This window comes from Python bivittatus, unplaced genomic scaffold (genome assembly GCF_059951505.1).
Source record: "Python bivittatus isolate LINGU-HERP-01145 unplaced genomic scaffold, Pbiv_v1 ctg000330_np1212, whole genome shotgun sequence".
In the NCBI taxonomy this organism is placed as follows: Eukaryota; Metazoa; Chordata; class Lepidosauria; order Squamata; family Pythonidae; genus Python; species Python bivittatus.
In genome coordinates, this window is record NW_028277058.1 from 1,550,491 (window position 1) to 1,570,035 (window position 19,545).

The 19,545-nt window shown below is 37.4% G+C and overlaps 1 protein-coding gene and 1 long non-coding RNA gene across 7 annotated transcripts in view; both read left to right on the forward strand.

The window, feature by feature from the left end:
- LOC103055350 (uncharacterized) overlaps positions 1-501 on the forward strand; it is a 33,200-nt gene extending 32,699 nt beyond the window's left edge. The window contains exon 3 of the long non-coding RNA XR_003086518.2: positions 175-501. This is a non-coding gene — a long non-coding RNA (uncharacterized LOC103055350). The remainder of the gene's footprint in view (positions 1-174) is intronic.
- Positions 502-10,636: 10,135 nt separating this feature from the next.
- The window catches only part of TBC1D22A (TBC1 domain family member 22A), a 233,223-nt gene continuing 224,314 nt past the window's right edge, over positions 10,637-19,545 (forward strand). For 5 of the 6 annotated variants that reach the window (XM_088141643.1, XM_088141642.1, XM_088141645.1 and 2 more), the window contains exons 1-2: positions 10,638-10,910; positions 16,005-16,061. In XM_088141643.1, coding sequence (XP_087997769.1) covers positions 10,849-10,910; positions 16,005-16,061 — 119 coding nt within the window. In that variant the 5' untranslated portion in view covers positions 10,638-10,848. Of the gene's footprint in view, positions 10,911-16,004; positions 16,062-19,545 lie in introns of all 6 variants that reach the window. The other variant, XM_088141641.1, reaches the window with a different exon arrangement.

Sequence of the window (19,545 nt, forward strand, 5' to 3'; positions counted from 1 at the left end):
GAGATGGCAATTCCTCATTCAATGAAAACATTTCCCGGGGGCGCAGAGCGAGTGGGTGGCTGATAACGATGTCAAAGCATCATGGTTGATCAGAAACTTTTATAGAAAATACCCTGACAAACCTAAATAACAAGTGTGGTGAAATTGTATATATGTTTTATTTCCGTTCTGTAGTCTCTTTCCAGGTTTGTGCCATGAAGACCAAAACTGCTCCTCTTTCTGGAGGGGCGGCATGTCAGAATCATTGCGACCACTCCTTTGCACTGCTAGTTCGTTTGCTGTGGTTCTGCCATTCCAAGCAGATGGGGGGAGAAGGTCAGAGCGGGGACTGCTAGGCGCTGCTGAGCAATTACTGAACTCTCAGGAATGCGTAAGGGAATAGCAACGAAGAAAATCTGAGAACCCCGACAACCTGCACAGGAAGGCTTCGAAGATAGCGGGGGAGGGGATAACAAGAGGACTTTAAATTGGGGTTTAGCACATTGTGAATTTAGTTCCAGCTGTTTCTTTGTGCCTTAGAGCTGTGTACTACTGTTTTCTCAATAAATCTACTTGTCTCTGAATCCGCATTGATTTCAATGAGAGTTGCACTCATTGGGGACTGAGTACAGCGGTTCTTACACATAGCTTGTTTCTTGTTTTTTTCTCTATTATGTGGCCTAATGTTACTGAATAAGCTTTTGTATTCCAGTTTTATATCCTGCAATAATGATAATATCAGGATTAGATCATGGCCCTTGGCCTAATTTCATGTAACCTTAGTTTCAAAAGCCCTTTGTAAGCAATTCTTCCCTAATATGTTGGGAGGATCGGAATGCTAGGAAAAAGAGAAACAAGGGGCTGTACTCACTTGGGCTTTGACCTTGCCCCGTCTTACTTCAGCATTTGGAATCATCTCCTGTGGATAAGTTTGCAGGAATGAAGTCCTATGCAGAATAAAGATTGCTTATCTCTGCCTAGGGCAAAACTAAGAAGGCAAGATCAGTGCCTCTCTTGGCACATTTAAAGTTGTACATAGGAATTAGTCATTTCAGAGGGATTTAGAGGGAAGTTCCCCTGTGCAATCTTCATTAAACACAACGTACAAGGACACTGTTGAGATCTTGAAGGAGCACTGTGTATTCTAGTAAGAATTATTGAGGAGAACAACCTACTCTATTGTGCTCTGTGCTGATTAGAGGAAGTTGTACTAAAGATTTCCAACTTGGGTATCAGAGGTCTTGGGTAGTTTCTATCAAGACGCGGTAAGTGATCTCTATCCTGGTTGTAGCAGAAGAGACTGCTCACCCACACATGGATTGTAAACAGAATATTTAGAGATTGTAAATGTAAAAAAAAAAAAAATTACAAATTCCCAAATGATTCATCAAGTAAATGGTAGATCAGGAAAGAGGCACTAGAGAAAAGTGTATAATTTCTATATCTGTTTCTATTTCAACCTTATCACACTTCTTTGTTGCCCTTTAGAAAAGTTTCTCCTAGATGATGAAAAACGGTATATTCATTTCTTGTGGTTACTTGTGAAAGTTTGCTTTAATGATTATCTGTGGCACAAATATATTTAAAGTACTTCAGTGTTAAACCAGAAAAGATTAATTCTTCCAACTGTTTCCACTTAGAATAGTTCTGACTTGTGAAAAATTGTGGGAGTCCTATCATTCTTTTTCCAAGAAGCATAGATAGTTTGATGAGCTTCTGTCAGTATTCTAAGGACACTTCTTGTAATAAGATAGAAATACCTTGGAGCAAGTGTCAAGATCTTTCAAGAGAACTTGAAATTGCATTTTTAAGATTTATAAACCAGGCTGATCTTGCCTTTGGATTATTTTCCATCTCATGCTGGAAAGGATATAAGTGCAATATCTGTTTTTCTCATGTCCTAGCAAAGCATTCCTCAATCTGGTTCTCTCCAGATGCATTGAACTATAACGTATCATCCCAAGCCTGTATGGCTAGTGGCAAATTATATTTTAATAGATCAGGAGGAAAGTTGGGGGAGGATGCAAAGGTAGATCCATCCCACTCCTGAATCATAGCAGATGTAGTATCTAACCACAACAAATAAAGAGAATGTTCTTGCAATTTTTGCAAGCTTGTTTTTCTAGGATTTACAATACATCTGTTTTTTCCATCCATGCTGGGGATGAGATGAAGGCAAAGCCATCCAGAGTCACCCACTGCGGGAGATGGGTGGCATACAAATTAATTAATTAATTAATTAAATAAATAAATAGTCAGTCAGTCATGGGGACATAGCAGAACAAAGAAGTTGGCAGGGCATGTTTGTTCTATGGTTTGACGCAAATGGAGAAAGGCCCATAATCTTTCAATTAAAAATAAGAAATGGGAAGCTGACATGCTACAAAACCTCTAATACCATCTTCATTTCCAAGATAGCCCACATGTCTCAAGATATATTTTTTTTAATGTAAGATGGAGTGCTTTGTTTGGAGATGCATCCACTTGCAAGCAAGCAAGCAAGCAAGCAAGCAAGAAACCCATGCATAACATAAGAGCTAGATAAGGTTGCAGGAGACAATGTTAATTAGTTTGCCTGTTGAGGGTAAGTTACATTCTGGTGGGGTAATATTTTTAATGGGGAACAAAGACCCAAAATAGCTCTGAAGAGTTTGTTTTGAAGATTATTGCAGCTGATAGTTGCTTGCTACTTTCCATCAGTCAGAGAAATCAATAGATAAGCATTTTTGTCATTTCAATCAGTTGTGCATGGCCATATGTTGTCATACATAATTAACAATAACAATAAAACAATTTCCCCTCATCTTTATCCTAATCTGTGATGCAACTCAACAACATCCACCTTGTAATGCAAATCCTCAAAGTATGCAACTCAGTTACTTGCATTATTCCTTCACATCATTTCCACTGCTGCCTTTCAGCCTCTGACTAGGGAATCAGAGGAAAGAATTTTATATTTCCTCCAGGGTCATGCTATAATTCATTCCGGTATCATCAATGAGACAGGAGCAAACATCACAGCAGTGATATTACCATGATTTTTGTTTAACCTAAATTTTGCAAGAGAAACAGTGTTCTTGGAAAACTGCACTCCGTCCTCATACTACTGGGAGTTTGCCTATCTGAGAAGCTAAAATCTTTGAAAGAATCTTAATAAAATAGCATTTATAGATTTAGTGGGCACTTCCATTCAGATTAGAATGTGGGCTACAACCATGGCTTCTTGCCTGGAGTGCTTCTAGGCTCATACTGAGTACAGATGGAAGGATATACACATATGGCTAACAAAACCCCTAAGCAAAAACCAGGTTTTGTCTTTGGCATGCTAAAAAAGTACTTAGCACAGATGAAGCGTCAGAGTAGGTAACCCAAGAGCCTGGGTTTTGCTACCCCTTCTCTCTTCGGGGCTGCTATATCTGGTCTGCCCAAATAGCGAAGACCACTAGATGACAGCAAAGAAATGTAGAAAACTCCGCTTATATCTAGTGGTCATTTGGAGTATTGCAGCCCATATATGGTTAGCCCTACTCTGTAGCTCTGAAGGCTTGGAGCAGATGGAATAAGACTGGTTACTAGTCCCCAAAGTCTTTATTCATGTCTTTGTTTTATTTGAATGAAGCCTTAAAGAGCACCAATAGACAAGGGATACCAAGCTGGTTGGGGAAGGGCTAAGGACTTCTATAGTAGAACCCTTAGACTGCTTAAATGTGGCCTCATCTGCTCTAGGCTTCTAGCATGAACAGCGGCAAACAATATTTGCAGATCTTTTGAGGGCTTTAATCCACTTGGATGTTTTGGTGGAACAGAAAGCTAATTTTGTCCATTACTAAAACAGTTTCTAAACAGATGCTGGCCTCCTTGCCATTTCAAAAGAAATATCTTGGCACATTGTATGGCAAGACAACCTGATATAAACTAATCAGAATTTTATGGGTGTCATTTCATTTTCCTTACCAGGAAAATTTACATGCTAGATTACAGAACAGCTCTAGCTTTTGGATTGCAAGAGTTACTGTTTCTTAAAATGGAGTATGCAAATGATAATGCCTTTTAAGCTCCTCCCACATCTTCCTGGTATATTAAAACACTTGCTAAATTGTTTGAAACCAGGATTACTAATGAATCCTACAACACAATCTGATTGTTACTTTTTGTGTTTTTAAATAACTAGGCACGATGATCGGAAACACTTGCTTCTTGTTTTCCATTGTCTGCCTACAATTTGGACATTATTCTACATCACACAACTGAAAGGCTGTTCAGTGTCTGAGGATACTCAGACTGTTTTGACGCATGAAAAAAAAATTATAGCGTACTAGCAGACTGGAGCTCTGCCTCTAACTCCCCCGGCGTTAACTGATTTTATTTCTTGTTGGTCTCTACACTTATTTATGTTCTCTCTCACACAGAATTAAAGTATGAATAAAAAGTAGGGGGGATAAATTTGGGCTGTAACCAGGTGATTCATTCTATTTTCAATGTGTGTGTGGGTGATATAAAAGATAATGCATGGTATTTAATTTCTAGATTTGATAATGTATCTGCTGAGACCAATTAGGAATTATTGTAAGATATAGTTGAATATTAGAATATATTTTAATGCTTGTTTCTAATAGAGATCCTGTTTCCCTTTTTTCTACACTTGAATTGTGAATATATCAGTTGAATTCCTCTGAAGTTGCGCCTTTCTATAATACAGTGTTTGAGCTTTCTCTGTCTGTGGTTAAGGCAAGCAATAAAGAAAAGTTCAATTTCTTGCTTGATGATGCTTCCCCCAAGTAAGGCCAAAAATGGAGCTTTTGGGAAGGAATGCACATGCCACTTGACTCCTCTAACCTTTCATTTGTGAGCCTTTCTTTCTTTTGCTTTCTTTCTGTGGAGTCTTCCAGCATCTTTTTACACAAGTGCTCCAGAGTTTAAGTAAATGTCTGCTTCTTTTGTATTCTCAACATGCATTGGAACACAAAGAGTACCACCAAAAGTGTCACGCAACCATCTTAGCTGATCTGTTACAATCTGAAAGGAGACAAATTGAGCTCCTTTCAGATTGTAAAAAACAACCTTACTGTTAGATGTAGAGAAGAGAGGTGCTATGTGCTTGAGTGACATTTATTTTTAATTGTCCAAATTGATTGCACAGGGAAAATAGCACCGAACCTTAATGGACATTTGCCTGGAGGACAGCCCTTCTTTATGGGTTCTTTTCTTCTGTAGTCTTTACTTCAGAGGGAAGCAGAATGAAATAGTGTACAGTTCAGAAATCCCAAAGGAGTACCATTATTTTGACTTCTGTTCTGTTTACTTCTCATCCACTCAGAGGCAACAGCCTCCAATAGCATAGCTGAAGCTGACTATTTGCACACTAGGGAGGTTCCTCTAGCATAGTGCGGTCACCGTTTCAAAAGACTGTGCTATATTGAACCATCTTGACATTGTCCCGCTGCAGTTGTGGGAAAGAGATTATAATTCCTGCCTTCCACTAATACCAGTCAGTTCAGTGATGACAAACCTTTTGGGCTCGATGTGTCAAAAATTTGGAAAATGCCTAACTTGACTGCTGGTGTATCATCCCACCCACCCCCGAACAAAAGAGAAACAATTCTTTACATATTCATTTGTTTAAAAAAAAAAATACAGTCTAATCATGTGTGGTGCTATGTATTATATAAAGAAGTGTCAAATAATTACAAAAATGAAATACGAGTAAAACAAACTCAGTTTCATTGGTAACTCAGACAGAGAGAATAGTTGTTGTTGGGTGTTGGTGAATGCTGGCGTGTCACCCAAAATGCATGTCATAGGTTCACCATCACTGAGTTAGTTGATAGTAATTTTATATTTCTACTATGGATATTTTATTTTTATATGCTTATGTTATACCATTGGCATTTTAAATCTTTGTTTGTAAGCTGCCGTGAGTCTGGATGGAGTTGGCAACTTGTCCATCGAAGAAATAATAACAATAATCCATAAGCACTTGAACACTCCCAGTTATTCAACATACTGCAGGTATAATTGATCAGGCACAAGTGGAATTTGATGGACTTGATAGGAAAACAAGAACATGCATTACACAAATTATATTTTTGACCCAAGAAGTGATGTTGATAGGCTTTATTTTGCCAGAAATAAGATGGGAGGGGATTACTCCAAGTAAAGCAACAGTGGAAGAAGAGAAATGCATAATATCAGGCACAGTAAGGAATTGTTACTGGTGAACATCTGCAAAAAAACAAAAACAAAAAAACCTACTAAAGACTACAAAATCAAAAGAAGATCACAGTAAGGAAGTAACTGAAAATCAAATTAATGCCTGGAAATCTAAATCATGGTAAATATATATACATGATACTAAAGGAAAATCAGAACAAAATTTGGGCCATGAAAACTGGAATTGTTGAAAATAAACAGAATGAACCATCATGATAGCACAAGACCAGCTTATGTAAGCAAACATTATCAAAAACCACCTTCCCTGAAACTTCCTACGAGCTGCAACAATACCTAGGCTCTTGGTTAGAACCGAAATCATCAGAAAATATCCATTCTAAAGACTCTGATGTTTGTTGGATGAATAGATAATAATACCGCACGACTTACATTAGTACATCTGCCCCTGAAAAATACTGCATTATTGTGAATAATTCAATATATACTGATGTCTTTTATGTTTTAGGGTCAAATTCTAACTCATACACAGATGTACTGAATCTTAGCCTGATCACTCTTTCTCTCCTTGAAAAGCTATTCAGAGAGGGTGGAGAAGCGTCAGTGACAGGAAAATAACTGGAATTTTAGAGTAAAACTCTGTCTTCTACATATGCATTGAACATAATTTCATCACGGTACCTCTATCAAATCACTGGGCAAGCCACACCTCTTGAATGTCTTCCTAAACACATCCCTCTCCAATCAAAGGTTGATCTGAAAAACCAACCAAAACTGTGGACCCTAAGTTATAAATACATCATGGCATATGACCCTAAACAAGGACTTTACAGGTTATACAGAACAGAATATAAGATCCTGATTTTGTAGTGCAATTTCATGTGGTTTTGAAGCAGAAATTGGAATGATCTTACAGTTAAGCGATTTAGCAAATATAAGGCGTGGTGAAATCAAAACGTATTTTGTATAGAGACAGGAAATACCACTGTGCCCTTCTGCCTGAATCATGCCTGCCAACCATTCCAAATATATTTGTCCTTATAATTAGTGTGTCATGACTTATGATTAGAGAGCTCCAACACGAGAGCAACATACTCCACCCACTTTAAAGTCTGCATGTTAATAGTATAAAATGACAGCCTGCTAGCACCCATGACACCATAAATCAAAGCATGCTGTATTTCATCAAACCTGAGTATACTAAATGAATATTTATGTATTATTCTTTTATCATCACTGTTGACTGTCAAATATGGTTCGCTTTTTTCTTTTCTTTTTTTCCAGACAGTGACACCCCCTGAATTCAATTTCAATTTATCTGCGTAGGACTCTGCAACAATTTTTTCATGACCTTGTCACTCACACTGACTTAGTTGCCGGCTTCAGTTACTTGAGGCAATTCTTCTCACGTATAACCTGGGCAAATCTGCTACCGTGAAGGATCAGTAAATATTATGCTGAACTTATAGAATGAGAATAACTGAATATTCTATTTGAAGGGCAGAAGAATAAGTCATTAGAATTAACCTAAGTTGTACAAAATTCAGATATATTCTCCCTGTCTATTCAGAAACGTATCAATTGTCAGAATTGAGGACTTCTGGCAAAGACTGTGCGGTGATTCCCTGATATAAACAGGTAACTCAATGGGTTTTGGGTAGTGGACAACAGTGCAGTACTACAGTCTTCAGCATATGACTATGAGGTGCAGAGCATTTTACATTTCTCACAATTCTTGAAAGCATTGACCTGGGGAAGTTCAAAATGGCTCACCAGCTGCCCACTAGAAGATTTGTGTCTGTTACAGATAATTCCATGTAGATTTGACAGTAGGTTCAGGCGAATTCTATGAAAAATTATCTGTACCTTAGAGCCAGGTTTTTGTGTCATGGAGGAAGCAAAAACAATTAGATCTGTGATTGTTATAGCTCTTGACAGGTGTGATGCTTTTTGACTGTGGTTTCAGGTGGAATCCACTATGAGGACCTATGCCTCGAATCCATTTTTATATCATAGTGGTTCCCCCAAATAACTGGATCTGTGATTTTTGTCTTATTATGTGCAAATCCGTGAGACCTGAATTTTTGTAGGAGTTTTACGTTGTCCCAGAAAAATATTATACAGATATGCATATTCCAGTGGAGAGTCATATGAGGAAGATCAGCTATTCCTTGTGCTTATGATCAGACCTTGAATTAGAGGCTTGGCCATCTAGTCCAAGTGAATGCCATGGCTCTGCCTTGGAAAATTGGGAGGGAGAGACATGATAAGTTGCTTCCAAGTAGTCCTGCATATGCTAGATGCATCTGACAACTATTATTAGGACTAGAATTTATCTGTTTGACTACTTAATTGTCTCATCTTGGTTTCTGTCTTCGTCTGAAGATTATTCTCCAGCCCAGAGTATGGCAATGCCTAGAGCCATACTCTTGTGCTGTTGCAGTGCCAGATATTTGGATGTGATTTGTGATTGGTCAGTGGTTTTAGATGGATCCCAGGTAAACATTGTAGGGCTCTGCATAGGGCAAACTTTTACTTTTTTCCAGTGAAATCAAGACAAGGTGGGGGGAAATCGACCCGCACTTTCTCTTTTGTGAAAGCCAGCTAAGAGCGAAGGATAAGAAATTCCTGCTTTTCCTTTATAAATCTTCTGATGCTTACATTTTCGTACAAAGATCAAGATTAGCTGACTTTGTCTATGCTCAGAAGCTAAGTAGGGTCAGGTCTGATTAGTATCTGGATGGGAGACCATCAGGAAATCACAGATCCGAAGACTGGGAAGTAAAAACAAAGCCATGAAAACTGCATGATTGTGCTCCGTGTATACTTGTCAGGAGGATGTTACACCTATAAAAAGGAAATATTCAGGGAGATTTGATGAACTATATGTTGAATTTATCCTCTCTGATACAAGTCAATACATTTGTACTGAGTGAATTTTGAATCTGGACTATGTCCATGCAAAGCGGGAGTAACTGAAACCACCGAACATGTCTTATTATATGGTTCGTTTTATGCTGGCACCTGCTGTGAGATATTAACCCCGCATCTAACCAAATTCCTTGATCATTCTGATCGGTTTTATTTTACAACTCTTACTTTTGGACTCAAAGGGTTCTATCTCTAAGTGCGGCCAGACTTTGTCATGTTATCTGCAAGATGTACAGAAGTTTTATTGATATATCTACCTAATTAATTAATCAATATTAGTGCCTGCAGTGTGTTTTATGGACTGGTCATTGATTGTAATAAATAATCTATCTATTGATACAACGTTGCTCTGCTACACACAAAACCCTGACCCAGAATCAGTCATCTATGAATGACTGAGTTACAAACCAGCATGCTTCCGATGCAGTTACAAAGTTCTGTGCAGCTACTTTGAAAGCCTGCCAGCAGATAACACAGATGAACCAAGAATGTTAATTGTACACTTTATATTTTATGGTGTTATGATTTAATTGTATCTTATCTTTGATTGTAAATCAATAGATTAAAAGAGAACTTTTCCTATATTTTTACATACTCGTATTATTAGAGTTAAATTTTAATAAGGTTGCCATTATACTGTTCCAGTATTTCTTAAAACTTTTTCTCTCAGGACCCCTTCCCACTTTAAAAATTATGGAGGACCCCAAAAGAGCTTTTGTTTGTATGGGTTATATTTATCAATAATTTACCATATTAAAAATTAAAATTGATGCATTGACTGCCACTACTGTTTCTCACAATGGTTTGATGGGATTTTAATATTGTATTATTTTTTAACATAGGCTGGTAAATAATTTTGGTTCTGAGGACCCGAGAGGGTCTTAGGGGACCCTCAGGGGTGCTAGGCCCGCACTTTTAGAAACACTGTACTATTCCATTGTTTATACTATTTTCACTTCTTGATTAACTGTCTCAGTTTTAATATTAAGAACCCTTGTATAAGCTTTTTAGTGTTCTAGTATTATTGCATTGGGCTAGTAATGAACCTTTAGGTATTCTTTTAATACCTCATAGGTTTCATTGTTAGGACTGAAATGACTTGTAGTTATTTTGTATTGCTCTGTGCCCAAAATAAAGATAGATATGTATGCAACCGCCGCTCAGGAACTTCCTCATGAATCAAGACGATGTGAAACCACCCCCCATTTAAACACAGCCTTCTGAGAACAATGTTTCGGCGTTCAGACCAGCTTATGATGTCCTGGGCGTGCCATTAATTGCCGGGCGGCGGTGACTGCTGTCGTTCTGCTTTTGCGTCTCTTCTTTTCCACCACCAGCACTTGCGCCTAGCGCTCCGCGTGGGGGCGGGAAGGAATGCTACAGCAGCCAATCGGCGACCGAGAAAACCCTCCCTTATGACCGAAGCCTCCGAGGGAGACTCCGATTGGTTGAAATTTCAACTCTCCTCAAATAGGATTCGCTGATATTCATTGGGCTGCCGTGAACTTACACGGAAGTATGTTCACTTGTGATAGGGCAAAGGCGACAGGTGATGCTCACAGCCAATGGGGAGACGGATTGCTCTGGGGTATCAAGATGGCAGCGCGCAGGTCTCTGAGGGAAGGGAAGGGGGCTAGGATGGAGTGAGCCCCGAACCTCTCGGCCTGGTTGGAGAAGAGACTGGGACCCGCCAGTCGGGGTTGGGGATTGGATTCTGTGCCCTTTCGCGGCTCCCGCTGTGGGGAAGAAGGGCTATGAGGTGACGGGAAGATGGCGAGCGACGGGGGGAAGAAGCAGTTCTGGAAGCGGAATGCGTCTCGGGTGCCGGGCAGGTGAGCGAACGAAAAGTTGCGGGGTGGCCAAGGGGGACATGTAAGGTGGCCGGGCTCTGCGGGCTTCTCCCGGGGTTTCAGTACGTGCTCGTTCCGTTTTGAGCAGAGGCACGATGGTGTCGTGTTTACTTTTCTGCCTCCTCGTTTCCCGAGGTGTTCGGTTCCGCAGGAGGACGAAGCGATGGCTTTGGAAACGGATCGGGTGGGTTGGTAGAAGAAGGGGCTTGCGGGCGAGGCCGGTTGCTTTTCGGAACTGGCCTGGCCGTTCTGTGGTGCTTGGGTTTGCTGGAAGTACTTTGCGGATGTTTCGCCTCGAGAAACGAGGACTGGGGAGGGTGGTAGAAGCAGTAGCTTATTTTGCAACAGAGGCGAGACTGGATGATCTTCTTGGACCGAACCGTCGCCTTTAAGTCAGAGTAATGTGTTAGTTAAATAACGTTTAACACAGTCATTCAGAGGCAAGACATTTCTCAGTGTCAACGCTGGGAGCTGTTGTCATCATTTTCTGTTGGTAGATTTTCTGAAAGTATTGTCAGGAAATTAGATGGGTCCTTGGCCACGGTTGTGTTCGTCTCATGCATAGAACTGAGAGGATTAAAACAGGAGAGGAGAGTAGGGTGCAGCAGTCACTGAAGAATAAATTATTTGTTTTCCACGTTGGATTCTGAAAAATATTCCTAAATTCTGAGGCGGGGGGGGCATTGTTTCATTTTCTGTAGCCTCAGAATATTGAGTGCTTTGGATTTAATCTGAGAGGACACCAGGGTGCTTTGCATCTGTGTGAACTGGTCTTCCTTTTTATGGGGAGGGAAGGACCCCATTCATACATATTTCCACGAAGGAAGCCTGTTAAGGTGGCTCTTTAAGTTTAATTGGCAACCAAATTGTATGATGTTGGACTAGACAAACAAATTAGACAAGCAGAGATGAATTAGGTAGCTTTGGAGAACATGTAGGTTTGGTGGGTTTGAAAAATCACATAGCTTGTAGAATGTTGTCCCTTTAGTTTTTTCTGTTAAGGTGAAAAATCATGCCCTCACATCCTTATCTATGATGGAAAAGCAATAATCAGAACCTATTATTATTAGAAGGCTATTGTTTTCTCACAGAAAGCCCTCTGAGTGGAACTGGAATGTAGGAGAATAGGTCAGAGGCCTAGTTTTGCTGGACTGTTTGATTACTGTGGAAGACTTCAGGCTAAAGATTTAAAAATCAGTATTGAAGCACAGTTTGGATTGCTAGGAATAAATAAATTTGCATTCAATGTTAGAAGACCCTCAAGGAATATGAATGGCCAAAGTTTTGGGTCAATTTTTTTTTAATATCACTTTCATAATTAGAGAAGGTCACCTGGAAAATGACAGGCCTTTTGGAAAATCTCAGTTAAGGAATGTTGAAAGGGGCAGAGTAAGAGAACAGTAAGCTTTTGAATTTGAGACAGTCTTATTGGAAAAAGATCTAGAGGCCAGTATTAATGGATGAATTGTGGAAAGCAGTGTTGTAAGATAGTGATGAAACTGAGCACTAAAAGGATTCTAAAGGCAATTTCATCGGAAGGTACTTTAGCCAAGAGACCTGGACACCGAATTGCCCTTCATGTTGAAGGCAACAGAAAGTGTTAACAACAGAGAAAGCTGTTATACTAGAAGATCAAGACCAGAATTTAGCTAGGATAGAACTTAAGGAGCTCAGGTTTGAGGGAGGAGCTATTAAAAACTTATTTACTAGGAACAATATTAAGTAATAGTTATTATAACCAAGCTTTACATACAGTGGAAGATCTAAGTATAGTTAAGCAATTGCAGCTTACTATATTGTGAATAGTTTTATTAAGAAACACTGTTATCCTGTTCATCAAAACAGGTTATTTTGTGTATTGCAGTGAGATCAGTTTTGGACCTGTCCACAGAACTAAAATTGTAGGTTTCAATGGGCTTTTTTTTTTTTGGTGGTAATAATTAAAGTTTTTTTTTATATTAAGTCCATGGAGGAGCTTCTTAAAATAACTGGCAGATTATAGACCTAAATCATACTTACAGTTTTCAAATCTGGAAACATAGGCTACTGTTAAGAAACTAATACAGATGCACAGGTATTTCATAATTATCATGTACATATCTCACTAAAATAATAATATATAGTATAATATATATTAGACTTTGTCACAGTAGTTGGCAATGCATAACTAACTTTGAGTGATCTCAGGAAAAACTAAGCAAGCTTGGATCTTTTTAGTAATTAAATGGGAGACCATTAGGTAATCCAGGGCTACAGGAAAGTAAGAAAAATATTCCTGAAGAAGTCAGTGGTAAATAATTTCCTTATATTATTTTGGAAAAATATTTTTTTTGCCAAGAAAGCTGGATTCCACCATGTAATCACCAGGAGTTAAGCTTGAGTCAAAATAATATTTCTTTACCTTTGTTAGTCAGGCCTTAATAACTGTATACCATTCTAGGTGTTAAATCTTTGCTAGGAAGTTATATCAGTTGAGTAAGATGGTAAAGTGCTATTTCTAGTTAGCGTTAGGAAGTCACACCTAAAATATCACAACCTGGAACTCTAGGTTGTGTTGTGGGTTTTCATAATAGCTATATTTGATGTTTCAGAAGGAATAAGCTTAGTTGGAAATATCATAAATGTGGAAAAGCAGCAGTAACAGAACAGGTCATTGGACTACTATAAATCTGGATGATTTGCTTCACTTGGTCTTTATTTTGGATATGAAGAATGAGTGTTACATCAGATAGAATATGCTATTTCTAAATGTAATCATGGCAAGTTGAGATGAAGATTTGAGATGGAAAATGGACTTGGATGTGGAATATAAAAGCTTGGTAATTGAACCTTGTTAGTATGATGCCTTCCAGAGTAGCTGAAACTCCTCCATTAAATGATGATAACATCTGCCAGAATAACTTCAACAACTTTGTTGTGTCTGAAAGCATTTTAATAAATATAAGGTTTATCAGTAACAATGGAATGTGTTTTGCCTCTTTTGGTATAGTATAAATATAAAGGTTTTGTTAACTATTAATTTTTGACATTTAGTTTTAAAAAGATGTATATTGTATGTGGTTTTCAGTGGAATAACCATTTGATTATGATAAAATGGAAAATTAAATAGATTATTGTTCTATTAAAGAGTACAGTATGTCCTTTCCTGTAATGTATACTGTATTTCGATTACAGTATTCAGTTACTGCATTTCAAAGTGAGGGTGAATCAGGATTATCTTTTGGTGAATCAAATTTCACACTAGTTTTATTTTCTCATTAATAATGGTATTTTGCGCTCCAGATAACATAATTTATTAGCACTTATGGGAGCAGTTATACTGAGTAAGAAGGTTTGGTGAGCATTAGAAAGCTTTTACTTCAAATCTTGCATAGTTGTAAATTTACTTTTAACTTAAGTCTTCCCATAATAAGCATATGGATATTAACGGTAGTTTATTTCAGAGGACTTTTGGAAGGATTATTGAAACTACTGATACAAAATATTTTAAATGCTCTAAGTGCTGTTAATTCTTAAGTCTCCATCAAAAGTAAACTAGCTTTGGGGGGCATTTTTTCAGTTCTGTTGCTATTCTGTGAAACAAACGATAACTTTAGTAAGTGAGTGGTTGAGTAGAAAAGTACATCTATTTTGGTCCCAGGCCTGGAGTTAATGTATTGTTGTATTTTGGGGGGGCCTGTTTTGTTTGTTTGATTTGTGTAATTTTTATATCATTTTAGTCTGGGCTGTCTGTATGGTTTTAGGTTCTCTCTTTTAATTGATTTTTTTGGTTTTATACACTGCTCAGAGTCCATTGGAGTTGTGTGGCTATAATAAATTTAAATAAATTAAATATTCTATTCTAGTCAATGGAGTGGATTGTAAAATATCTGCTCACATATGGAAATGATTTATTTCCTTCAAATCTCCTTTCCATCTGTGTACAGTTTCCATTTTCACATAATTCCCAAGGATTCCAAAATAATGGATTGCCAAAAGCTAAAAGAGCCCTTTCTATTAAACCTGTATACATAAAGTTAAAATTCAAGCCAATATATAAGATCCTAGTTACTTATTGTTTGATGGTTGCCCGTCTTGCCATAGTGACTCTGGGTGGCTAACGGTGCATAGCAACAACAACAAAATATCTATCAGACAACAATGTACACATCAATAGATTCATAATACAAATACCTAAGGGCTACTGCAAACAACACAAAAATGATAATAAAGAATCACAACATCTCATGGGTTCAGGCTAACATTCTGACTCCCATGACCAGGAATACAACCAGTTCTTTAAGGCTTTCTAAAGGTTGTAGACAGCCTAATCTTAGCCAAAAGGTGTATTAGTATCATGTACTATTGTGTAGTAGTTATAGACATCAAACAGTATAGTTTTTGGATGGTCTTTTTAACCAACTTAAAAGTTTGGCCAGCAGGGTCTCTTCCTCCATTTAGAACTGGATAGCAGTAAGTACCTCCATGGAAGGTGAGATAGCCAGGTTGTAGTTCTTGTTCCCCTTCCCCTTCTCCTCCTCCTTCTTTCAGTCAATATTTAGAGTTGCCAGATCTGGAATGCAAAAATCTGTTCACTAGATAGCAGCAAAGGAATATTGTATACCTGAATTCTTTGTTGCCATCTAGTGATTGTCCAGCTTTTTGCACCCATATCTGGTAACTCTAATTAGTGTGCAGTAGCAGGAGTCACCCTATTCTGTTCTGTGAGAAAGTGAGGCAGTAAGAGTTTTGGCTAATCAGCAGTCAAGCTCAGAATTCCAAAGTTGCTGCTTTGCCCCTCTGCGAGAAAGGAGGCAGTTGTATCACGCTTCCAGCTCCTTGCTTTCTTTGTCGTCTTGGAGTTGGGGATGAGATTGAGATTACTGTGAAGCTCCAGTAATGAATTATATAACCATCTCCATATTTTGAAAGTTGTTAGGATTCTTTCACATACGCTGTGATGGGTATAATTATGAAAACTGTATTATGAAATACACTATAGAGTTATTATTGAATATGCCACAAATTGTGTGACTTCCAAGTATTAAGGACTTGCTGTAATTGAACTGAATGTTATTTCTCTATTTTTCTTTTTAGTATTCAACATGTGTATGGAGCTCAGCATCCTCCTTTTGATCCACTGTTGCATGGAAAGTAAGTTTTTGTTTTCTTTTATGGATGAGGGACTTGATTTTTGTGAAAACCTTACTGCCTTATCTTAAACTTGAAAAAATGGTTTAGTCATATTCCTGTTTTGTTTCTTTCTGGCATAAGTAGCTTCCTGAATAAGAGAGAATACAATAGATTTTTTGGCTGGGTTACCATCCTGAATGAATATTTAATGCCATGTCTTTTAAAGTAATATGTAAAGTAATAATTTCTAGTTAAAACTTAGAGATGCGAATAGCCTGTCCAGTTGAGTCAGTTCAAGTACTGCATATTAATGTTTTCTGTTAATATGTTTATGTTAGGCAGAGTGGATCTCTGAGTACATTCCATACCAAAAATACACATCAGCGTTAGAGAGATTTAAAGAATGCAATGTCCTTATCTTGTTCTCCAAATAAATCTAGCCAGAAGGTATAAAACATATCTGGTTGTTTATTGAGAAAAATAAAACTACATAAAATACAAGTTTCATACAAAACATAGAAAAATCACTTCTTCTCTTTTATGTGGCATCCAAGACTTATCCAATACACAGGTTCAACAAAGTCTTTAGCCAAAAACTCTCAGAGAAGAGGTACACTACTTAGTTATTAGTTACAACTACATAACCTATAAAACTGATTACATGATGACTAAAACCCTAGTAGTAGTGAGGCATACAATCACCCACAATTTATTGAAACTATGCACCTCCCCTTAGGTAACTAGCATGAAGCCGCCAATAGGTGGCAGTAAATAGGAGTATACCTGCAAACTAGAAGGCCGCTGACTCCTGCAGCCATAACAATGTGTTTGAAGATAAGCAATTTGTTCTTCTTCCCATGAGAATATCCTAACAGTTTAAACACAAAGTAACTTTTTCATTAACTTATTGTTTATAAATGACACTTACTATCTCTGTTATATTAGTTTAAAAGGAACAGTGTAATATTCCAGATATAACTGTATTTTTCCTTCCCTTTACATAAACAGGTGAAATTAATGGATTATTTATTGTGTTATTTTAATCTAAAACTCTGCTCTGTTACTTGCAAACAAGCCAGAAACATAATCTTGCAACACATTCTCGATTGTTGTTTGCTTCTACTTTTGTCTTGTGAACTAGGTTCCTGTTGTCATGAGTTCTCAGTTTCATCTGACTGCACAAAGGGAAGGGGAAAGCAGGAATGAACAGGTTTTATGTACCAGCATGTGGCTTATTTGCCATAAACACTTAATTAGGAATCCTGGATTATAATTGTATGTGATTACTGTTCATTTCTTTTTGTAAAATGAAAGCTTTATGATTTGTTTTACTGATATTAATGCTGTATACTTTGCCTATTTTCAGACAGTAAATCCTGCTTTCTAACGAACAGTGTGTCTGTAATTTGATGTGTTATATATGAACCATAAACTAGTTCACATTTATTTATTGTAGTGGACTTGTGTTCTTACTCTAAGAAATTGGGAAAGCATGTACAGCAGTTTTTCATCCTCTTTCACCACAGTAAACATTATGTGATAAATAATTTGGGAATGTGCAACCCATACTGTAGGACATTTGGTACAGCACTGTCTTATGGGTCCTTCCCATACATGTGTCAGCATACACATTGATCTATCTATATGTGGGTTGCAAATTCATTCATTCACAAATTGAGCTCATACTTTGTGAAGAGAAGCTGTTCTCTGCTGGTGAATTTACTATGGACTTCAGTGTAAATTCTGTTGAGGAATCAGTCTTGTAAGACATCATGTCAGGGTGAGTAATAATGAATAAGTTCAATCTAATTCATAGAACAGGAAAGTAAAGAAAGGATCTTTACTGTGATAACAGAGAAACCACAGGCCCCTAGTCATTCAAATATCTCAGTCACAATAGGTTTTTCAACAGTGCTTGCAGTTCCAAAAATTGTTGTGTATAGTCTCAAGAGTGGCAATTCACAGTTAGTGGCTTTTTCTCCTGTACCCAGTACTAAACGTTTATAGTATAAAATAAATGTTAATTGCCCTTTAACTATCTACAGGAGTTTTAGTTTTATTTTGTTATGCTGATGTCTATTGTGATGCCTAGTATTGTTTAAATTTCTTTCTCATGCAACACATGGTTTTCTTTCTCATATAACCAATGTAATTCCCACAATATTGGTGTCATATGGTTAAACAGGAAGGTCCCAGTTAGCATATGGGCGGCCATGACCCACCTAGAAATTCACCAGATGCAAACTGATATATGGATTACAATTACACTAAGTTAAGGTTGATTACTTAAAAATAAAGTAATAAACAAATAGTATATTGAAAATTAAAAATTGGACTGTAAATGATCTCCCCAAGATTTACGCATACCTAAAATAGACATGTGAACAAATGTTAAGGGAGAAAAAATCCAAGCTATTGTTGCATGTTGCCTGTAACATACATAATAACATGGATAAACTATGTTATAATCATTACAGATATTTGGGGAATTGCTTGCTTTCTCTTTCTAGCATATGTTCTCTGTGTTTTTGCTTCCTTGCCATTGTAATTAGTACCTTGGTTTACATGCTGCAATAAACAGCAGTATGTTGGTCAAGGCATAATCCATTATTTGCAAACAGCAGTGCTCAGGTATCACACAACTCTAAATCAAAAGTAGACAAACTACTTAGTATATCTTAGTATGAATGAATCTTGTCACTGTTCTACATATCTACACCAACTGTCATTAAAGCAAATTAGAATTTGAAATAAGGTTGTAAACCCAGGTTCACAAGGAAACATCAACTATTACCGCTATGTACTGGTGAATGTATAGTGGTAACTGTCTTTGAGGCTGGTTAGATAGGAGGAATACAAGCAGAAGAACTGAGCAGGCAAGCTTACAACATTTTCTAGTATCTTAAAAGATTAGGAATATTATATCCATATCAAACTAGGTTATTATCTTTCTTCTGATTGCTTTGTCATATAAGAGGAAACTTATCAGCTTTATTAAGTCTACCATGAAAGGTTAACATGTAGCATTGGAGAAGGTTAACTTCTAGAGAGTTTAGAGGGTAATCTAGTGTAATACTAAGCATTTTTACTTAGCAAATAAATATAAATTTGTAGAGTTATAGTTAAGCTAAGTCTTTGGACAAATTAAAGAAATTGGCTATTATTGGGGCATTGGTGTAGCAAAGGATTATAAAATGTTGTTTCCTGAGGTGGTGATAAGGAATTGTGTGTTACACATTCTTATTTGGCTACCAAATAATTAAATGTTTTAATATTTAAGCACATCGTTATTTAGTGTAGCTAAATCTGAATAGAATAATACCTTATATAGCAGCTCTTTCTTTTTATGTCCTAGTTCTTTCCACAAATAACCTGGTCCTGTGCCACATAGGGCTTTCTAAGTGATAGCCAATACCTTGAATTGTACCTGGAAGCAGATTGGGAGCCAGTGAAGCTCATGTAGTAGTGTTACATGGGTGTACTGAGGTGTGCCCATAACAACCCA